General features: G+C 34.1%; 1 protein-coding gene across 1 annotated transcript in view; it reads left to right on the top strand.

Annotated features, from left to right (window-relative positions):
- LOC132943082 (AT-rich interactive domain-containing protein 3A-like) overlaps positions 1-20742 on the top strand; it is an 87480-nt gene that overhangs the window by 53800 nt on the left and 12938 nt on the right. Inside the window, exons 5-6 of the mRNA XM_061011882.1 lie at positions 10521-10704; positions 12769-13493. Of these exons, the coding sequence (XP_060867865.1) occupies positions 10521-10704; positions 12769-13493 (909 nt within the window). The remainder of the gene's footprint in view (positions 1-10520; positions 10705-12768; positions 13494-20742) is intronic.

Raw genomic sequence — 20742 nt, 5'->3', positions numbered from 1 at the left:
TTTAATACTAAAATATATTAAATAGCCGGATACACGATAATACATACCATAAATATATAGGACTGATAGGTTATATACATGAAAGGGGTTTTATACCAGCATCAATTTTACACGCAACATCGTCGTTGAGTTTCCAAATAAATGTATCGCCAATATTTTACAATCTAAGTGGAACACGGGAACGAAAATGTCTAATAAAATCATAATGGTTGAGTTCAAAACATATATCATAATATTATACTTATCTTAGTTAAGATCTTCATTAATCTAATATTGGACGTTACGCAAAATCAATAAAGTGATACACTTTGTGTTCTGCTTGAATATTAATGTAACTATATCCCTATAGTAATATTATCAATGTACATAGACCTATCTCTTCTTTGTGTTGGGCATAATATACCTATTGTTTATAGAATAACCAGTAGCTATATAGTATAAGATATTTGGTTACTATTATACCTATACACTTTGATAGGTATGGATAAAATATTAGTATATCATGCAATATTTTTAAAACTGAAACAGCGGCCGTCGGGGGCGTCTCAAAAGTCAAAATAGCATATCTGCAAATTTTATTGTCAACAGAAATTTGAATCAATTGAAATAACTTAACTCTATGGTGTTAAACTGTCAAGTAGTTTTCACGAATCTCCCGAGGTTCTTATAATATATGTATAGTATGTTTCTTATAATGTTATAATGTTAGCCTTTACTGGTAGTCTGTACTCATAGTTATTGCAGTGGTATGTCGTGTGTACTATCTTAATGGCACTATTGTGAGTATTATTGTCTATCGGTAAGCCTTTGCATATTACATATATTATAATAATATTATATACCAACGAGTGTGATGTTTTCTAGTGTCAGTGGACCGTCGTAAAAATCCGCCAGGGACATACGTAAAAAAAATAAAAATAAATAATAACAACGAAAATACAAAATTATAGAATAGAATATTATAATTTATAATATCCTCTGCACGCATAAAATCCATCAAACCTCGACTATATACGTATACGTGCTGCCGTTTACGACGATCTGATTCAACACTATTATACGGGTACTGCAGGATTGTAGCTGGCTGGACGAGCCGAACTATATTGTTATATACGTGGTAGATTATCATACGGCTATAATATTATATATTACTAAATAATATGATGTGCTATATGTAAAGGTGCTCTGGTAATCATATTTTTATGGCTTTGGCATGATACGCTCGGGCCCTCAGCCGGTATTATATATTATGTACCCGCGCGGTCGCGGAGACTTAAACGACACCTCTCCAATAATCTAAAACTATAATATAACATCGTTGCGTATAGTTATATTATATTATTGATGATAATAATAATAATAATAATAATAATAATAGAAGTAGAGGCATTACTGTATAATATTATTATACTCGTAATATTGTTATTATGTGTTGTGCGTTTAATAGCATACGATAAAAAATACTAAAAACTAGTCCGTCCAACGACGACGAGCCATTAAAATATCGTTTAACTGCGCGGTAACCGAAACGCTAGTACTTATAATATAATATAAAAAGAATACTATTATTAACGCCGAACCGCATTGTAGAGACGCTTGTTGGGACACTTGAACGGATAACACAGAAAATACGAGGATATGCGCAGAACTGCTTGTATATAATATAGATATCATACAGACATTTATTGTAACACTTACAAGTTACTATAGGTACTAAAATATAAGTTTGAGATTGGAATCCGCGAATGAAATAGATCCATCTAGTCGTTTAGTGTACCAGGTACCTATATGTTACGGGTAAGGTGCAAAAATGGGTACTGTATATATTTGTATAAAATATATGTGTTTATGTGACATTTAGAATTTCAGAGTATTTCTCCAGCCTTACATTTACATTTACTTGATAAGCATTTACTTTTACATGGACATATTTAAATTTTTAAAAACTTGATCACCCGAAAAATATTGTACAAGTACATTAACTATTCCAGACTTTTTTTTTCTAAGACTTCTAAAATATCTATTATTGCATGCGTTTCATCAAAATCAATAATTCATAATCGTTATTTTATCAATGTATATTTATATGTATTTTACCTACTCAACCATGGATAATATACAAATTATCAGAGTAATTAACGAAATAAATATTTACAAATAATATTTATACTTTATTCAGTAGGTAGGATAAATATTGGCAGTGTTCACCGTATACCCGGTAGTGTATACGTTATCCGTCTTTCGTACTTACTCGTTACGTGTTTACAGACTACGGCAGAGTATATAGGACACCACCTCTTCCTTATTTCCAACAAGGTGAGCAAAGGAAAACAAGACAATATAAAACACTGTATATTAATGTGTAATTATATAATATATTAGATACTTACATTATACATTGATATGTTTGGTCTTCTAAATGTGTGACATGTATATAATAATAAATTTGGTTAAGGCTCGTCATTATATTTTAGAATTCTCACGCTTCCCATCTGTATATTATATACAGCAATATTATACACATTCGGTGGTCACCGCCTTCGCTTTATAACGATCTAAAACATAGTAGCGGGCCCGTATGTGTATACTTCTCTATGTATAGTATATAATTTTATACATTTTCGAAAGGAAAATAACTTTACACTGCCGTATTATATTATATTAAACCTACATATAATAAACTGCAGAAAAAAAACGAAAAATGACGACGATGACGACGCATGTTTAATAATATATATAGGGCGGCTTATTGTGTGATATACATATAATGCGTGTATCATAAGGCATACTATATATTTAGGTATAGCCGGTCGAATTTTACGACTACCCCTGAGGGCAAATAATATATTATTATTATTATTATTATTATTATAAAAATCCGATGCGGCGCGCGGTATCGTATGACACGCACCGCTGTTGCTGCTCCGGCAAAAACACATGGCCGACAGATTTTTGGGACATTTTTATATATACATTATACATAATAATATTATACACTGTACGCCCGGTGAAACTGTTGTGTGTGCGTGCGTGCATGCGCGTTTGTATGATAATATTAAAGTGCAAAATACGCGCCCAGACAGCAGAGACCGATATATATATATATATTAATAAACATATTCGGGAACCCTCCTCCTATACATTATATACGTATAATTAACTTCTGTCTAGAAACGGCCGATATAAAATCACGGACATGTGTGTGCCCTTTTGGTGGTGTATAATATACAGAGCGATTTCATAGTCTGATTGGCTTCTTTTGCAGAGAATTCACAAAACGAAAACATTATATCATTATATCACAATATATAATTTACTGCGGTAGGTATTCTCTATACTGCACCGCCGCATGCATATTATATTATGTATAGGACGCATCTGCGATATCTCAATTAGTTAATTATTTCGAGTAACTATATACCTACGTCTGTCCTATCAAAGACCGTTCTCGTTCTGAAACCCGATATTTTTAATTTCTCGATACACCTTGACTCTTGAGAGACTTTTGTTTCTTTCATATAAACCAATTCCCGCGCATACCGACCTCCGAAGGAAAGAATCTGATGTAATAATAATATGTTTGTACAGAACGTGACAACAGGATAAGACGTATAACCGCCATTCGCCGTGAATCAGAACAAATTATTACATTCGTCCATTGCTTTTATTAGGATATTTCCAACGACGTAGTCGGTGGTTTTTTTTGTCAGCCGATCGGATTATAATATTTAATAGTGTTAAATATGCGATGCACTCACGCACTAATAATAATTCATAAAGGTGTGAAATCCGTTTAACTCTTGACGATATTTAATGCTAAAGAGAAACGATATGACGTTTTAACGGAAGCCAACGGGTTAAACGACACTGCTTAAAAATAATACCAGTTTGAAGACGAATCGCGAACTCGGGGTCGAATCGATTTAGGCGGCACCGAAATCGTCGCGGTGGTTTTAAATACGAGTTTATCGTGGGCGTCCTAGACCGCTCTGTATACACGCGACGCGCACCACCGTGCATAATATTTTATGTACGTGTGCTTAATATATAATATATATATACAAACCGGGAACATGTTTTGATACCCTCATTAGCCAAAGGGGCTCTGTTGTTTCCGGCCCACGCCGTATTCGCGTATCCAGGGGTTTTTAATTATCCCGGAAAATAATAATTTATTAATATTACGTGAACGAGTCTGCAGTGAGCGGCGGTGGTTGGAGGCGTATATAATATTATGGTGAATACGAGAAGAGAGGAGAAAAAAACCGACTCGGCTGGTCTATAAAATTTCCGCAACCCATTAACATTCCTTTTGATAAATAACGTATGATTTCGTTTTAATGACGTCTCGATTGTTGTATAGACACGTAGTCTAGCCGCGTATAAACACACAGCCGTCTGCTGCAACTCGTTCCAGTCGTTAATATAAAATTATTGCATTTCATATGACCCGATGTATTTATATGTTTAGGTGCATGCATTTTATATTATTCGATACGTGCTCGCTAACGAATAACGATCGATTGTGCTCGTGCATTTAATCGAACCTATATTGCATGTTTATCGTATACCTACGTTACGTACAGTCCTATAATATTATTAATCATTACATTATCGTGGTAAATATTATATACGATTTTAATCTGCACGTATGTTGTGTGAAGTGTGGTGAACCCGGTTCCGGGTATAAACCATACGCGAGTCGAGTTCAAAATGTACGTCCTGGTACCGGTATTATTCAAAGTTCATCGTTTACGTGAGGGGAGGTCTGGATTTATTATTCCACCACATGGGTGCCTTTTGCGGTTAAAAATTATTCACACATTGATCGTTATTATGGTCCTGTACCAGATATATAGAACAATCTTCGCTGCCTATTTCACGTCCGATTCGTGAAACCGTACGCATATTTGCTTGACGTGCTACGTGTATTACAATTATAATATAACTACGCATAATAAAGATTCAATATTTCTAAATTAATTTAAACTAAATAACTACTTATTATACGTTTGACGATGTAAGTAACACGGCATATTAAACACAAGTGGTCGCAGCTGCAGGCAATAAAATAACGAAGAGAATGTCTCAAAACAAATAACGAAAAAAGTATGTTTGATTAACTTGAATTATTTCGATAAAAGTATAAAACCGATTATTTTCTTGAATATCAAAGTCAGACGAATGTCAAAATGAACGAAACGATATCGTTCACGTTCTCGTTCAATTATTGTTTTATAACAAAGTCAGTGTAACTACTTACTATATACTTTTTCCTAAAATATATCTTAAATCTATTAAGTATAATAAATAGTATTGTGTGCCACTCAACGAATGCTAAGTTAAACCCTGTACCGAATGTAGCACCGTTGAACTACTAGGATTTGCGGAAGGGGTTGATTAGAAAGACCTTATACACATGCATTTAAGCATATAATAATATAAACACAACATACTTGGACCCAAAGTTTCAACCTGCACATTGATGCACAGTGCACACCTCAACCCCGTCATTATTCTAATTTTATTTATATAATATTATACTTGTGTGTTCATGAATCAGGGTACACAGAAAAAGTAAAGTTGTTGTGCATGCGCAAAATACAAGAGTTCAAAAATTGTAAGCCATAGGAACTTATGATACGATTAACAGTTTATTTTCGTGTCCTGCAAACAGAATTCAAAAATATGTAGTTATATATCGGGTAATGAGTAAAATAAGCTACTGAGTTTTAGAGTTTAGATACCCTGATTTTGAGCACAAACGATATATATGTACCGTGTATTAAAAACTAAGTATCTACAGCAGCTTTATAGTTGAATAAAAATTCAACTTCCCGCTGCTTACTTACTGTGTTCACTTACTGTAAACCTAATACAAATAAAATGTGTAATATAGAAATAAAAAAAAAAAATAATGTAGCAGGTTCTGTTACAAAAATCTTAAAATTATATTGTTTATTATATTATTATGTCTTTCACGTAGACATAGAATGACAAAACGTTTCACATTAGGGAGATTTCGAAATCTAAAATGCCTTATCTAAAAAGTCCCAAAATCATGATAATTCGAAATAAAACTTTTTAATTTGTATTTTACATAGTTAAAAATAAACATTCCGTGAACTTTTTCTTTATAAAATTGACACAATTTTATTGACCGCTATCGTTATTCAATCATCAATTATTATCATACAAATATCGATAGTTTTAAATTTTTTTTTTTAGAAAGTGTCTCTCCTCTTTGGACACGTAAAATAATGGTCACACTATGGGAGTTCACCCCGTACACCGAACGGGTGTAACGACAATCACAATACCGCCGTATATGTAGGTGTATGATTTTACGCGGGACACACTCTCCGCCAGGCCACCTCCGTATAGGCGGACCTCACCTCACTGTACAAAGGCGCCGCGGACGAGATCAATCACGCCACACACGCGGCGATATTTACACGTACATAATATTATGATATTATTATATCACATACATGTACATGTACGATCGTCGTACTGCAGCGGTATAAGGGCGGCGTATAAGTACGTCAAAGAGCACCAACAATTGTAAATATTGATAGACTGGAAACGCGCGCTGCACACGTATATTATATTATATACACACGATAATATTTTATTATATATATATAAGTACGTGTGTACAGGTATTTTATATATATAGTGGTCGGTTGAAGGTGTACCTCGTATATTCATATAATATACGTATGTAGGTATATATGTATACGCGTGTGCGTGTGTGTGCAAGTCGGACGACGTCGAGACCGCGGTGCAGTCGTTTTTATCGTATGTGTGTGGTATTAATAATAAATTCAAACGGGCTGAAAAACGACTCGCGCCTCCCCGATAATAGTTCGCGGCCGGCGACGGAAGGGGGTGCGCATGCCGGTCGGTGGGGTTTGTGGGGGTGATGGGGGGGGGGGGGGTGGCGGCGGCGGCGGCGGCGGTGTAGGCACACACTATATTATATTATTATGTTATTATATTATAGCCGTGGCGGTCAGCGGAGACGGCGGTGGCGTGCGCGACAAACAACAATGCTTGGCTTAATGACCCGGCCCAGCCCTCCGAGCCCGGCATTCGAAACAATCACGTACGATTTTTTTATAACAACACCGGCCAGTATTATTTACGTATACGTAAACACGATATTATTATACGCGCCGACAACGCGGTTATCGATATTACTATATAATAATACGACGCTACGGTTCCCAGAAGTCGTGTGTGTGTGTGTGCGTGTGTGTGTGGGTGTGTGTGTGTGTGTGTGTGTGTGTGTGTGTGTGTGTGTGTGTGTGTGTGTGTGTGTGTGTGTGTGTGTGTGTGTGTGTGTTATACAGTGCCGTATACATGAAAATAATATAATCATATCGCACGGACGAGCCTCCGTCGTAAACGCCTTTTTCCTACGGAACGGAACACATATTTATACAATAATGATATAGACTAGGTACATTTTATTGTTACGTAGGCGGTCGCAATGGCAATTTTATTTTTTTCGATATGAAATATACGTTTCGATCGACGTCGTCGTCGTCGCGTGACGGATAATCGTCTTTCGTTATTACTTTTTTTTTTTTATACGTCCCTTATCCGTGTACCTTCGACCGATTAACCGTGACGGTTATCACTTATCGACGGTCTTGTTGTGCAAAATACTTTTGAAAAAGTATCAAGATGGTATACTAATACTAGTTATTCGAATAAAAAAGTATTAAAATACTATTATAAAAATGCATTTTACGAATACTCACAAAGTATATTTGAATACAAATACAAGTATTTTTTTTAAATTTTATGCCACATAATATATAAATATTAAATATATAATATATTGTACATCAGTATACCTATTATGTTACTATACTTACCATAGATTTTAACAATTAACTATTAATATGGAACTGTTTTAAAATTATTAGATTTTCAGTTTTCTTAAAAAATTCCAATACAGAAACCATATAAGATTTGATGTGGTATTTTTTTAATTTTGAACATTGTTATTACCTACTGTTACTATACAAAATCATAGTATTAGTTTTCAACGAAAACAATATTATTTTTATTGATGTCAATTTTTTGTGAAAAACTATAAATTAAAATTAATTAAATGGACTTTATAGTTTTTTAATACAAGTATTTAAATTTTGTTAAAATAACTTTTAAAAAGTATTAAAAATACTTAAAAAATACATTAAAAAAATTGTATTTAAAATACCATATAAATACTTGTATTCGAATACTTTACAAGACTGTTTATCAATGCCCGAATGCGTTTTGTCGGGGCTGCCGGGTTAGACGGGCGTTCCAAGTGTCCGATCAAAATATATTACAATATAATATTACTCGGTATTTGTATGATTTATGGACGTTTTATTTCAGTATTATACGACTCGTTGGTAAAATAATTATGTATATAATAACTCTGATATAATAAAAAAAAAAAAACATAATAATATTATATAATGCGTACTTCACGGTAGTTAAAAGTTTGATTGACATTCGCTTTCGTGTTTCGCACTTGGACTAAATTATACATGTGTAATATAATTATCTTACATTAATCAACTAGTCTAATTTTAGGCACTTTATATACGTTACATGTATCATGTATATTATATTATATTTATATTTAATACAATGCGACGGCAATGCTACCACGCTTAAAAGTATAATATCTAGATATATAAATATAATATACGACGCCAAACATACGTATTCAATTAATGTTTTTTTTTACATCAAGGTCGTGAGTTTTCGTCAGAATATCGTGTCGGGTAAAAAAAATTATCGTTTCATAAAAGTTAGATAATATTTATCGCATATCTATACCTATAGTATTCACGTCCGACATAATAATAATAATAATAATAATAATAACAATATGTGCATTTAGAAAAAGGATTTTTTTTTATAGACGACTATAATATGGTATTCTTCATCTTTATAATATATTCATTACATATTTTTATTTTTTATCGTTCGTCTTTAGACGTATATACGTTTCGTTATTATTATTTTTTATTTTACGGTGGTCTACTGGATTTTTCACGATCCGAGCGATTTCGCGTGCATTCGCGTACCTACCTACCATAGGTACACCAAACATACTATACAGTAATAATATGGAGTATAGCATAAATACAAACCGTATAATACATATACCGCGCACACTGTTGCGGGTGCGGTGGTGCGGTTATACAGAGGGCGGAATCACGAGCAAACGAATAATATAAATTATAATGGAACGAGTCTAATTTTTTATTATTACATTATTCCTACCGTACGCGCATCGCGTAGGTAACTTATACAAATAATAATAAATATAGCCCGTAATTATAAGTCGTAAAAAAAGAAGCACGCGGCCGGCTGGAAACGGCCCGAGGGGGGCTCCACTTCGCCATTTCAGATCCTCCGCACGATTTCTGTATTTTTTATATTTTTTTTCGTATTAACTTATATATATATAGGTACACGAGAATTACGCGTCGAACATTATATATAACTATACGTAATAAAATGTATCATTATATTATTATAATATTGTGTGTGTACCTATATATATGTGCGCCGTACAGCAGTAGGACGCGTATTCTTTACTTGGTTATAATATACATTATTATTGGGCCGCTGCACATTCGACGCCATATTGTATAGACTTTACACGATATTCGTATTAAATTAAAATATGTATATAATACGCGCTCGCGCCTATATTATGTATAAATACTGTGACGGGTTTGAAGTTACGTTTTTTTTTTTAATCAGATCGTTATTATTTTTTCTCCGAACAAATGGGAACAACTGCGTTTATATACGAGTGAAACTCGTCGTATTTAAGTAAAGTTTTTTTTTTTTTTTTAGATAAAGACATTATATTATATTTACACGGAAACGCTTTGTAATATATTCATTTATTCGTGTCGACGCGACGATCGATAGGTCGGATTTATACGATTACACGGCTCGACGCGGCGCCATCGCTATACGCTCTTCGAGATCTTTTTTTTCATCCCACGCCGTTCACGACGATACGTGAAGTTCGTATGGTTGAATAATCTCGATTCGATCATATTATACTTGTAGAACGACTTATAATAATTGTTCAAAAAATTGGATTAGCCCTATCCTAAAACAGGTTGCACAATTTTGGTCGTGCCGATTTTAATAATATACCGTTTGCGTATACCTATATGCCTGCTAAAGTATACGATGCACCTGTCTGTACAGCTTACAAAATCACAACCAAACAGTATTATTATATAGATACACGTATATTATATAATACAATCCGCGTCATATTTTACACGCACATAATATATTACGATTTACGTTTACGTATTATTGTCGTGTAGAATTACAATGACGAATAATTCATTATTATCTATATAGACCGTGTTCAAATTATTGCCAAAGTTATTAGTTATGGTTTTTATTTGTATTACTTCTAAATTATAATTACATCACGGCTTACTGTAATATATTGTAATGTATATTTTTTATAGGAACTCCGATTAGTCGTCTACCAATCATGGCCAAACGCGTGTTGGATTTGTACACCCTGTATAAGTTAGTCGTCCAGAGAGGTGGCATTGTCGCGGTCATCACCAAGAAGTTGTGGCAAGAGATCATCCGAGGCCTGGGCCTACCTCCTTCCATAACGAGTGCCGCATTCACATTACGCACACAGTGAGTACATAATATTATATAATTTAAGTATTTAACATTTACCTCGTTTAATCGGGAACAAAATAAATATTATTAAATACGTTCAAAACAATAAATATATACGTACAAGTAGGTGAATAAATACATAAATGCTAAACGAATATTATGTAAAATAATATTGTATTAAACCATCACTACTTTCTAAACATTTTGAATTTAAGTACCTATTACAATTATATTTTTAATGACCATAATTTTTTTTTTTTTTTTTATTGATCTTATTTAATTGAAATTACATCGGCTGCAAAGGCCATTAGTTACAATTTTTTTTTTATATATATACATTTAGGTAAATACCGGAATACTTAAGAATAATAGGTACATTGTTTATAGTTCTGCCATGTGAAGGTGTGTTGTGATACCGATTTGATCTAAATTTGGTTGAGCAGGTCAGTTTTTCTTTGGAAGTTGATCATGTTGTTGATGTCTTCTGTGTTGGGACCTAAAGCAGCGTCTATGTTAGATGAGATGTTGAACTTTATTGCGTCTTCTTCGCACAGGGGGTTCTTCTTTGGTCATAAGAAACTTGTGGGTTAACCTTGAATGGCCTATCCGGAGGCGATTGATAACTATTTTTTCTCTTCTGTTGAGATTGGGATTAGGCCATAGATATATTGTATTTTTGATTTCACGGAGTTTTGTACGTTGTCTCAACCAGTGTTCCTGCCACTTGATTTGGATAATGTCTTGGATTCGGTTTTTAACATCCGCGTATGTTGTCATATTTAATTTTGGAGTGTTCGGTGATTTCACTGCTTTTTTAGATTCTTTATCTGCCTTTTCATTTCCTTCAATATTGCAGTGCCCTGGGATCCAGATTAGGGATATGTTTGATCCTCTGCTTGGTGACTGGCTTTTTTTTTGTTGTGTGAGCATAGCTATGTCAGTTGTGTTTGTTTTATTTTTTAGACTTAAGAGTGTGCTTAGAGAGTCTGAGAGTATTATATTGTTCCTGTGGGGGCGCCCGTGATCAAGTATGGTCTCCACTGTCTTTAGGATAGCTATGGCTTCTGCGGTGTAGGAAGTCTGGAAGTCTGAAAATGGATGTGAGATTTTCTCTAATGATTGCTATCCCCACTCATTCTTCTGATTTGGAGGCGTCTGTGTAAAATAGGTTGTCATTTTTGTGTCTCTGGAGTATTTCGTTTAGGTGGTTTTTATATATTATTGGAGGGGTGTTTTCTTTCTTGAATTTTGTTAACTCGAGATTGATGTCAAAATTGGTGCCATGGGGAGAAAGTGTATGGTTGGACTTTGATTAGTGAACTGAGATTTACTTTATAATCTTTGGCGTACTCTGTAAAATCACCTATGTGCTTGTTTGCTGGGTTATCTGGATTTCTAATAATGCTTGCAGCGTACATTAGGCTTCTTTCGATTTTTCTTAGCTCAGGGGAGGTTCAAAAGCCAACCATAATATTATTAGTGTTAATGAATATATGTATAAAAGAGTATATGTAATAATAGAGTCTATAATGTACAATCGTATGTATCATATTATAATAATATATACCTATATATATATATATATATATATTACATTTTATATCTACTTAAAGATTATTGAGATATTCTTAAATTTTTATCTGAAGATACAGTATAAATTTATGAATATCTACAGCAGTTATATTCACAATTCAAATCAATATCAAAGGCCAATTTAAGCATACAATTATAGGTATTATTGCCTATTAAAATTTGTCTAAACTTCTCAGTCTCTCATACATGTACTATTCATACATCACTATCATCATCACAATACAATCGTAGGTACCTACCTACTACATACACCTATCAAGCAGATTAATTTTCAATTTTGAAAATATAAACATGAATAAAATGTTTTAAGTTCAGGAAAACTCCTTTTAGAATTCCGTTTAAATATTCTCCGACATCACCAATGATGGGCATTTCCAGGCAATAATATTTTCGACTTTACCAGCCATCTTTGCCCATGTACAATACACGTAGTTAAGTGGTTCCTATGTAATGATATAGAATTAATATACAAAAATGAATGTACAGATACGTCAAATACTTGTACGCCTACGAGTCGCGGATGAACCAGTTCAGTACGTTGGACGAGCTGAACATGGCGATAGCGGGCAACCGGCGCGAGGGCCGGCGGAACAAGTCGCTCATGTACTCGGACATGCCGCCACCGCCACCCGGGCACCCGCACCACCATCACCACAGCCATCACCAACAAGTGCACGGTGGCCACCCGCACTCAATGATGGGCGGTGGTGCCCCTCCGCAGCCGTCATCACAACAACAACAACAGCAGCAGCAGCAGCAACAGCAGCAGCAGCATCAGCAACAGCAACAGCCGCCGTCGTCCCATCACCATCACCATTACGCCAACGTGCTGGCCGCCGAAGATCGGTTTCGTCACCTGGCCGCCGCCATCATCGACAACCACCATCACGCGGCCGCTGCTGCAGCCGCCGCCGCGGCCGGCGTTGGTGTCGACCACCCCAGGCTGCGGATGCAATCGTGCAGTCCACCGCAGCATCAGCAACAACAATTGCAACTGCAACCGGAATGCAAGACGTCCGCGGTCGCGTTGCACCAGACGCCCCGATCGCCGGCCACCATCGGACTTCCGCCACCGCCACCCATGCCACCGTCGTCGCTGTTCAACGGCCACCAGCCGTCGTCGTATCAACAACTCCATCAACAGCAGCAGCAGCAACAACATCAGTCCAATGCCGTCCAGTCCACCAACGAGCAGACAAACAAACAGAGAGGTCAGTAGCGTATAATATTATAATATTGTCTAATATTCAATTCAATTCAATTCAAGTTTAATGCGTCGACGAGTACCCAAATCCAACGACAGGACCTAATCATGCTTCTTATAAATAAAATAATTGTTCACACTAATAATATCGGTTCGTCACGTTTATATTTTTTCTCTCTAATTATATTAATAAACTAATTTATATTTATATAAAAAGTTTGATACGCATTTAATTCTATTTTAAAATTTTAAAAATCAATTTTTGCTTAATTATTCGATAAATAACAGTAGGAATAGGTAAAAGAATTAATGTATAATACATAAATTAAATTTCAAATAATAAAAAAAATACTTCCATTTTAATATTTTAATGATAGTGATTATAAATGCAATAAAATAAGTGGATTTCAATACTATAGATTTCTCACGGCCCTTTATCTTTAGATAATTTTGTGTAGTACATAATATTCTCAAACATCAAAATTCTTTTGTCGGTAACAAATAATTATTACTCGCCGCGTGTTTTGTCAATAGGTACACAGTTGGTGATGACTAATAAAAGAAAAAAAAATATGTTTTTTTCTGTGTAGACACTTAGATTTCACTTTATAGGTACATTTTAGGTACCTATATAATTGTTATCTCTTTGAGTTGTACATATTATTATTATAAATTGTTTAGTCGTTATTGAGTGGTTTCCGTGTACAAATATTTTACTTATAAACGCACCGTATTAATAATTTAATAATGTATTATATTATAATCGAATTTCGACGTGAATGCCATAAACTAATTTATACCACACAGATTTGTGTTGTGACATACCGATTTGAATAATGTACGCTGACGTGACGTAGTTGGCAATCGATACACGTTAACATGCATATATGCAGTAAATATTATATTCCTTACTTAATCCGAAGTTTCTGGACGATTATTATACCCTATAATGTATATAGATAAGTAAATATATATAGACAATGTTTGACCTATAGTTGATGATTGGTGTATACGATATACCTAATTTTCTATTTACTACTATGAACATAATAACATTACGCCACAGTGCCACACGCATGGTATAATGGTCTACTCGTTACGTTACATTTTATAGGTACACTTGATAATAATAAGCATACCTATTAAATTTGTTATTTTATACAATTCGTAATTTAAAACGTAAATATTTTCTGTGGCTGCAGCACGATGATTAAAATATTTGTGGTTCAATATATCAGTCAATGATACAGGTCTGCACGGATTGACAATGTTTCAGGCCCGGCCCAATAAGTTTTTTATTTACGACCGGGCTCGGCTCGAGATTTTTGTTCTCAAATATAGAACCCTTATTTTCAAAAATAAGATATTTAGGTCGTGGTACCATTAAAATACTATGTAGTGTATTTTATAATATAAATCGTATAAAACCTATGCCCTAATATAATAGTAGTTTATAAGAGAAATCCGGGCGAAACTAGGTGGCTGAGATATTCCGTCAACGTTTCGTATCTGCACCACTTAATGAGACGTATAGACAATATGAAATCCGCGGCCGCCGACATTATGGGATGGAACCTTCTTGGCTGATAGACAATAATATGATAAAAATATTTACTAAACTAACCTGACAGCACACTGGCCACGTCGGTATCATGTTACGCGCAAATTTCCAATTTTTTTTTAGAGAGGACTTAAGTCTCAAATAATGTTGATAACAAAAAAATGGATTCCGGGGCCATGTCTCCCCAATTATTACCATAGGCCATAAGCATCAAGGTTTAAATACAAATTTATTTATTACGATAAAATATTTTTTGTTTAGATCTTAGTAAAAATAGATAGATGGATGATAATACCCAATTAATATAGTTTATTGTTCGTTGTCTGGATCTTAGAGCGTATCGCGCCATAATTATAATAAACATTACACCACTTATCAGTTATCAGAAATACCATAACATTGAAACAACATTTCAATAAGTTCTAAATATTTTAATAATTATTATTGGTTATTTTTTTTTATAAATTGCATACAACAATTATAAATAGAGCATCTTTACTTTAAGATGACTTTATTCGAGGGACTTGACGGAGATTTGGGGGTATCTATACGCCTACGGGCAGCAAAACGAACACGTTGATAATATTTTTTCAACGTAAACCAGTGTGACGTTTGTTATTTATTTTTTCGTCTATGTTGTTATAATATCTACACACACGGTCCCGCGACAGACAGACGTGCGTTAAGGTATATACGAATCGTAAAAACACGAAGAACAAAATAAACCTATGTACCAATTCCGTGGAAACGATTTAGTGAAAATGCTCTGGCACAGTGCGGCGTGGCAGCGGGAAATCATAATAATATATTATTAAATTTTGCTGGCCGTCGCCGCTGCCGCTGTTTGACAGCCGACAGGTCTTCCGAAGAGATGTGCAGCTTCGTTGTGGCAAAGGGAAATGATAATGACGTATTAACGCTATACCTTTAATATAACAGTATCTAAATACGGCTTCTGTCGTACTCTGTGCTCTCATTGTTGACACTGTCGATGGCGATAATAATATACGTATAAATAATAGATTTTGTCACGCACGTGATTATAATTTGTTAACTTTTAGCCAGTGGTTTTGAAAAATCGTGTTGGTACCTACCGCGGGTGCTCGTATATTAAGAGGCTATTTTACATAAAATATACCTATGTATTTATATTATTACTATATTAGATTTGATAAAATGGAATATTCATCGTTAGGTAAAATATGACTAAAAGCGCTACGAAAATATAATATAATAATATGACGTGTGATGATGTTTTCCTCAAAAATAAAATAAAAATATCATGATTAATTGACATTAATATTAACAGATAGCAGTTAGTTATTGTACTATTTAGTTAGTAACATTTCTTATGTTTATCAAGACAATGATATTATTAACAACATTAAAATATTTATTTTGAAATTAGAGAAAAAATTGCTACAAAATGGTCAATCACTCATCATTTAAAATTAAATACATAAAAAGAATATTAGAATATTTTGTTATCAGATCATCATGCTTAATAATAAGAAAAAAACAATTTTAATTATCTAACCTTTATTTACTTATTTTATGTTGATAAATAATAATATAATTACTGTTTTTTTTTTATTAGGTGTAACAAATTTGTTGTAATGCTCAAATAATTAAGTAGCTAATTTGATAAAAATAAAAATTATATACCTATATAAAAAACCAGTAGAGGTATATAGGTACCATTAAATTAAGTTTTTAAAATAATATAAAAACAAGTTTTTTTGCAACCATGCCAAATTGCCAACGAATTATGGATGATAGGTACGCGTTATCTTTAATATGGCACTTGGACAACTTTCAAGTCAGAAACTGTTCGATTATAGCGATGAGTCAAAGTGAGTGTACCAACATTGCCTTACGATGGTTTAGTTTTAATAATATGTTCTCATTATAATTGTTGACCTTACTATTGCTATACAATTACACTACATTTTTGGCATAGTCGAAAACACTATCCTGTTGGGAAATATGAAGGCACTTAAATTGTAAGTCCTTTTACAATATATTATATTATAAAATACATAGCACACTAGCAGAAAAGGCACATTGTTGTAATGACTGCCTTTTTTAAAAACCCCGATATTTTAACCTCGGTAATAGCTGTAAATAGGTTAGGTTAGGTTAGGTTAGGTTAGGTTAGGTTACTCGGCCATCGTATACGACCGCACAATTAAAATCAACATAATGTGAAGACGAACTTTTCATAACATTGTGCCATACGATGAGACATAAGATATCTTAAATTCGACGGGTTCGGTTTTATGCAATGCGGGGGGGATAGGAAGTCGGCCGTCTGTGATTTCATGTTATAATAGCATGCTGTGGTATACGTAGGTATACGCAGGCCATTTTTGAAACATTACCAAGAACGTAGTGGGTACCTACCTACAAATGAAAAGAATATGTGTGTCGGCGACGGAAAGCAGGAACTATACGTTGGAGTAGACGAACAAAAAATATAAATGTATATTATGTATTATTATAAACGCATATAGGTTATACCTATATGATATGATGAAGAAACGAAAAAAGAATATCGCGCGATGCTTCCTATATAGTTTCTGCTATCATTCATCAGACGTCTTCATTAGTTACGGTTGCGGCGTCGATCAAAAACGCGTTAAAGGTAAATCCGTTGGAATCGTATCAAGAAGGCTCCGAGCTGAGCTTCTGGCCGGTTAATAAATTATTGTACGTGGTGTACGCGGACGGAACACATTTCCCGTTGTCACCCGTTAGTTATCCCGCCGGTCTTTAGTCTTATTCGAGTATATATTATTATTATCATTATTATTATTATTATTATTATTATTATTGTCTGCACGACGACTGTGTCGTATTTATATCTATTCACGTCTCGTGTCCCCGGTAAATCGTGAACGCCGTCGTTTTCGGGACGTGTGATGAGGTCAACAGTCATCGTAGTTTCACGTTTTTTTTTTTTTTTTTTTTCAACGGGATGCAAATAATCAAGCCTATATACACACCAGTGGCGTAGCCAGGATTTTTTCAAGGGGGGGGGGCTTTTCAACTTTTACTCTTATACACATTGAATACGTACTAGCACAGATAGGCAGCTGAAAAGTGTTAATACTTATAGCACATTTTTAAATACAATTTAAGACTTTTTGAGCGACTATCATAGACCATTAAAATAATTTTTAAATTTTCTTAACATTTCGGGGGGGGGGGAGCTGTAGTGCCCTCAGCCCCTACCTTGGCTACGCCACTGATACACACGATATATAGGTGCATCGCGCGTGGTTTCACAAGTTTTCATGAGTTAGATCTTTGGGAAACATGCGTGAGTTACACGGCATTATTACGGGCGAGTTAATTAATGTTTTTTACTTCGTTAAGTTAATAAAAAATGTATTCAACAAACCCCGTACAAGCTATCAAAACTATTATAACAATACTTACTTGTAAATTGCTTTATAATATATATCATAATATAGCACACACAATAGAATAATATGAGCCAGTGTTGCGTGCCAATCGATTAGTCGATTAAGATACAGTGGTACCTATAATAATAATATAAACACTCGATGTTTGTTTCAATATACAATTATGTTTGTTTATTAAACTCCCAATAATAATTATAAAATATAAGATATTATACTGATCCCGATGATTTGTGAGTGGCGTGTTACGATCGACTTTTTAATATCACAAGACATATTATCACATCAGACTTTCAGCGGTGAATGGTGATCGATGTATACTATCTTAGCTGCCTATATAGGTACCCAACATTCTCTCATAATGGACTTCTTTATGTATAATACTATGAAAAGAGTGGTGGCTCTATGACACTAATATAGGTGGGATATAGATTTATTATTCGAGTAGCCTTAGAGTACGTATACGTGTAACACTATTGTCTAAATTGTCATATTAAAATATTTAACAATGAGTGGAAAACTCTGATTTCTATGCATACATTGATGTTGAAAATATAGATAAATAAATGCTATTAAATCGATAAATATAATTGTATAATATTCTAGTTATACTTAGATCATTCATGCCCATTTTGAGAATAAAAACCGGCTGGCGCAATACAATTAATTTAATTACATTTTTAAAATATAATCATAAGTTGTATATTATACGCCCGCGTCGAATAATAATAAAATTAAAAAAAAAAAAAAAAAACATTAAGAACTGAAACTGTATGGACGGTTCCAAGTTTAATTCCGCGCACCGTGTCAAGACATATACCTACGTAGGTACCTACGCATATACCTATTATAACCCATATAGGTGATAGGCAGCTAAATACAATTTAAATCGCGTGTACTCTGTCGCCCAGTGCAATAAAATGTTCGGTATTATGTCGTGGCCCGAACCAGTCATGTCCGTTCATCGTCATTCGCAGACGACTTCCATAGGACTTTTAGAGATCGTCGTGCGATGACATTTCGCCGAGTGCATTAATTGCCACAGTACGCGTTCGATTAGTTGTGCCGATAAAAAAAAAAAAAAGCGTGCGTTATTATTAAATAGCTTGCTAATTTATTCGTCGGTTATTTAGTCGTCGTATGCCCCGCAGGAACGGCAGTAACGGATAATATAATATGTGCATACTGCGCCATAGCTGCAATGCAGTCGTTTAATCGGTCGAGCCTGATAAACGTTTTACGGCTGTGGACTTAGCGCTTTACAATATCATATTATTATCATATTGTGTATTGATGCACCGCCGTGGTTATAACATCGAAACACTGTGCGTTGTAATATTATTTTATGTATTTCGTGCAAACAATTCGGTATTTTGATTGTGGTAACAATGAATACATGGCATGCAGTAAGTACAATATTAAAGTGCTTATTGCTTGCCCAGGAACTATACCTAAAAAGAATATCAATATAATAATAATAATAATAACAGTATTATTACTACAGTTTCGGATATTATAAATATTTGTCGTTCGGTGTCCCCGTATTACGGTTGTGTGATTGACGTCAATTCGCGTTTAATCGATGTGTACGCAAGTTTCACGCGTACGAGTTATTATTAATTACACGTAGGTACCTATCGTAGGTATGTATAATGTAATTACGATTTGACGAATAAAAAAAAATGTGTTTTTGCTAATCAAATATGATAATGCTGAAAAATAAAACGACAATAATATCCAACTATATCGGTAGGTACCTACGTGTGTTCATAGGTACATCATTTTACGTTACGTAGTAATAATTTCGGGTTTTTTAGTACAAAATCGTAGTGAAATGAAAAAAATTAAATTGTTATGCATTATGATTATAATTAAAACCGTGAAACTCAAATACGGCAAAATATTATTCCGTTGTTCCGGAACGATAAAACGTGTCTATGATTATTATAGTCATCCGTCATAATCTATTGCGTGTCATGTGTCAACATATTAGATTCTGTATAGTATTGTGTATTCATATTATTATAACGCTTCTGAGGTGATGCGACGTGTTAACATCCACCGATCATTGATTGCGATGTCCTCCGATAACACGTCAACTGCCCCAGTGTAGTTATTCGTCCGACGACAGCGTGTGACACACTATTATAAATTATAATGTACCTACTATACATATCAAAATATTTATAACAGTTTAATAATAATAATGTTTATAACATTCATACGATGATGCATTCGAAAATGATACATAGGTACTTGCAGACCTACAC

The sequence above is a fragment of the Metopolophium dirhodum genome, chromosome 4, assembly GCF_019925205.1.
Source record: "Metopolophium dirhodum isolate CAU chromosome 4, ASM1992520v1, whole genome shotgun sequence".
NCBI classification, from domain to species: domain Eukaryota; kingdom Metazoa; phylum Arthropoda; class Insecta; order Hemiptera; family Aphididae; genus Metopolophium; species Metopolophium dirhodum.
Note: the sequence above shows the minus strand (reverse complement) of the source record. Positions and strands in the feature narration are given on the sequence as shown.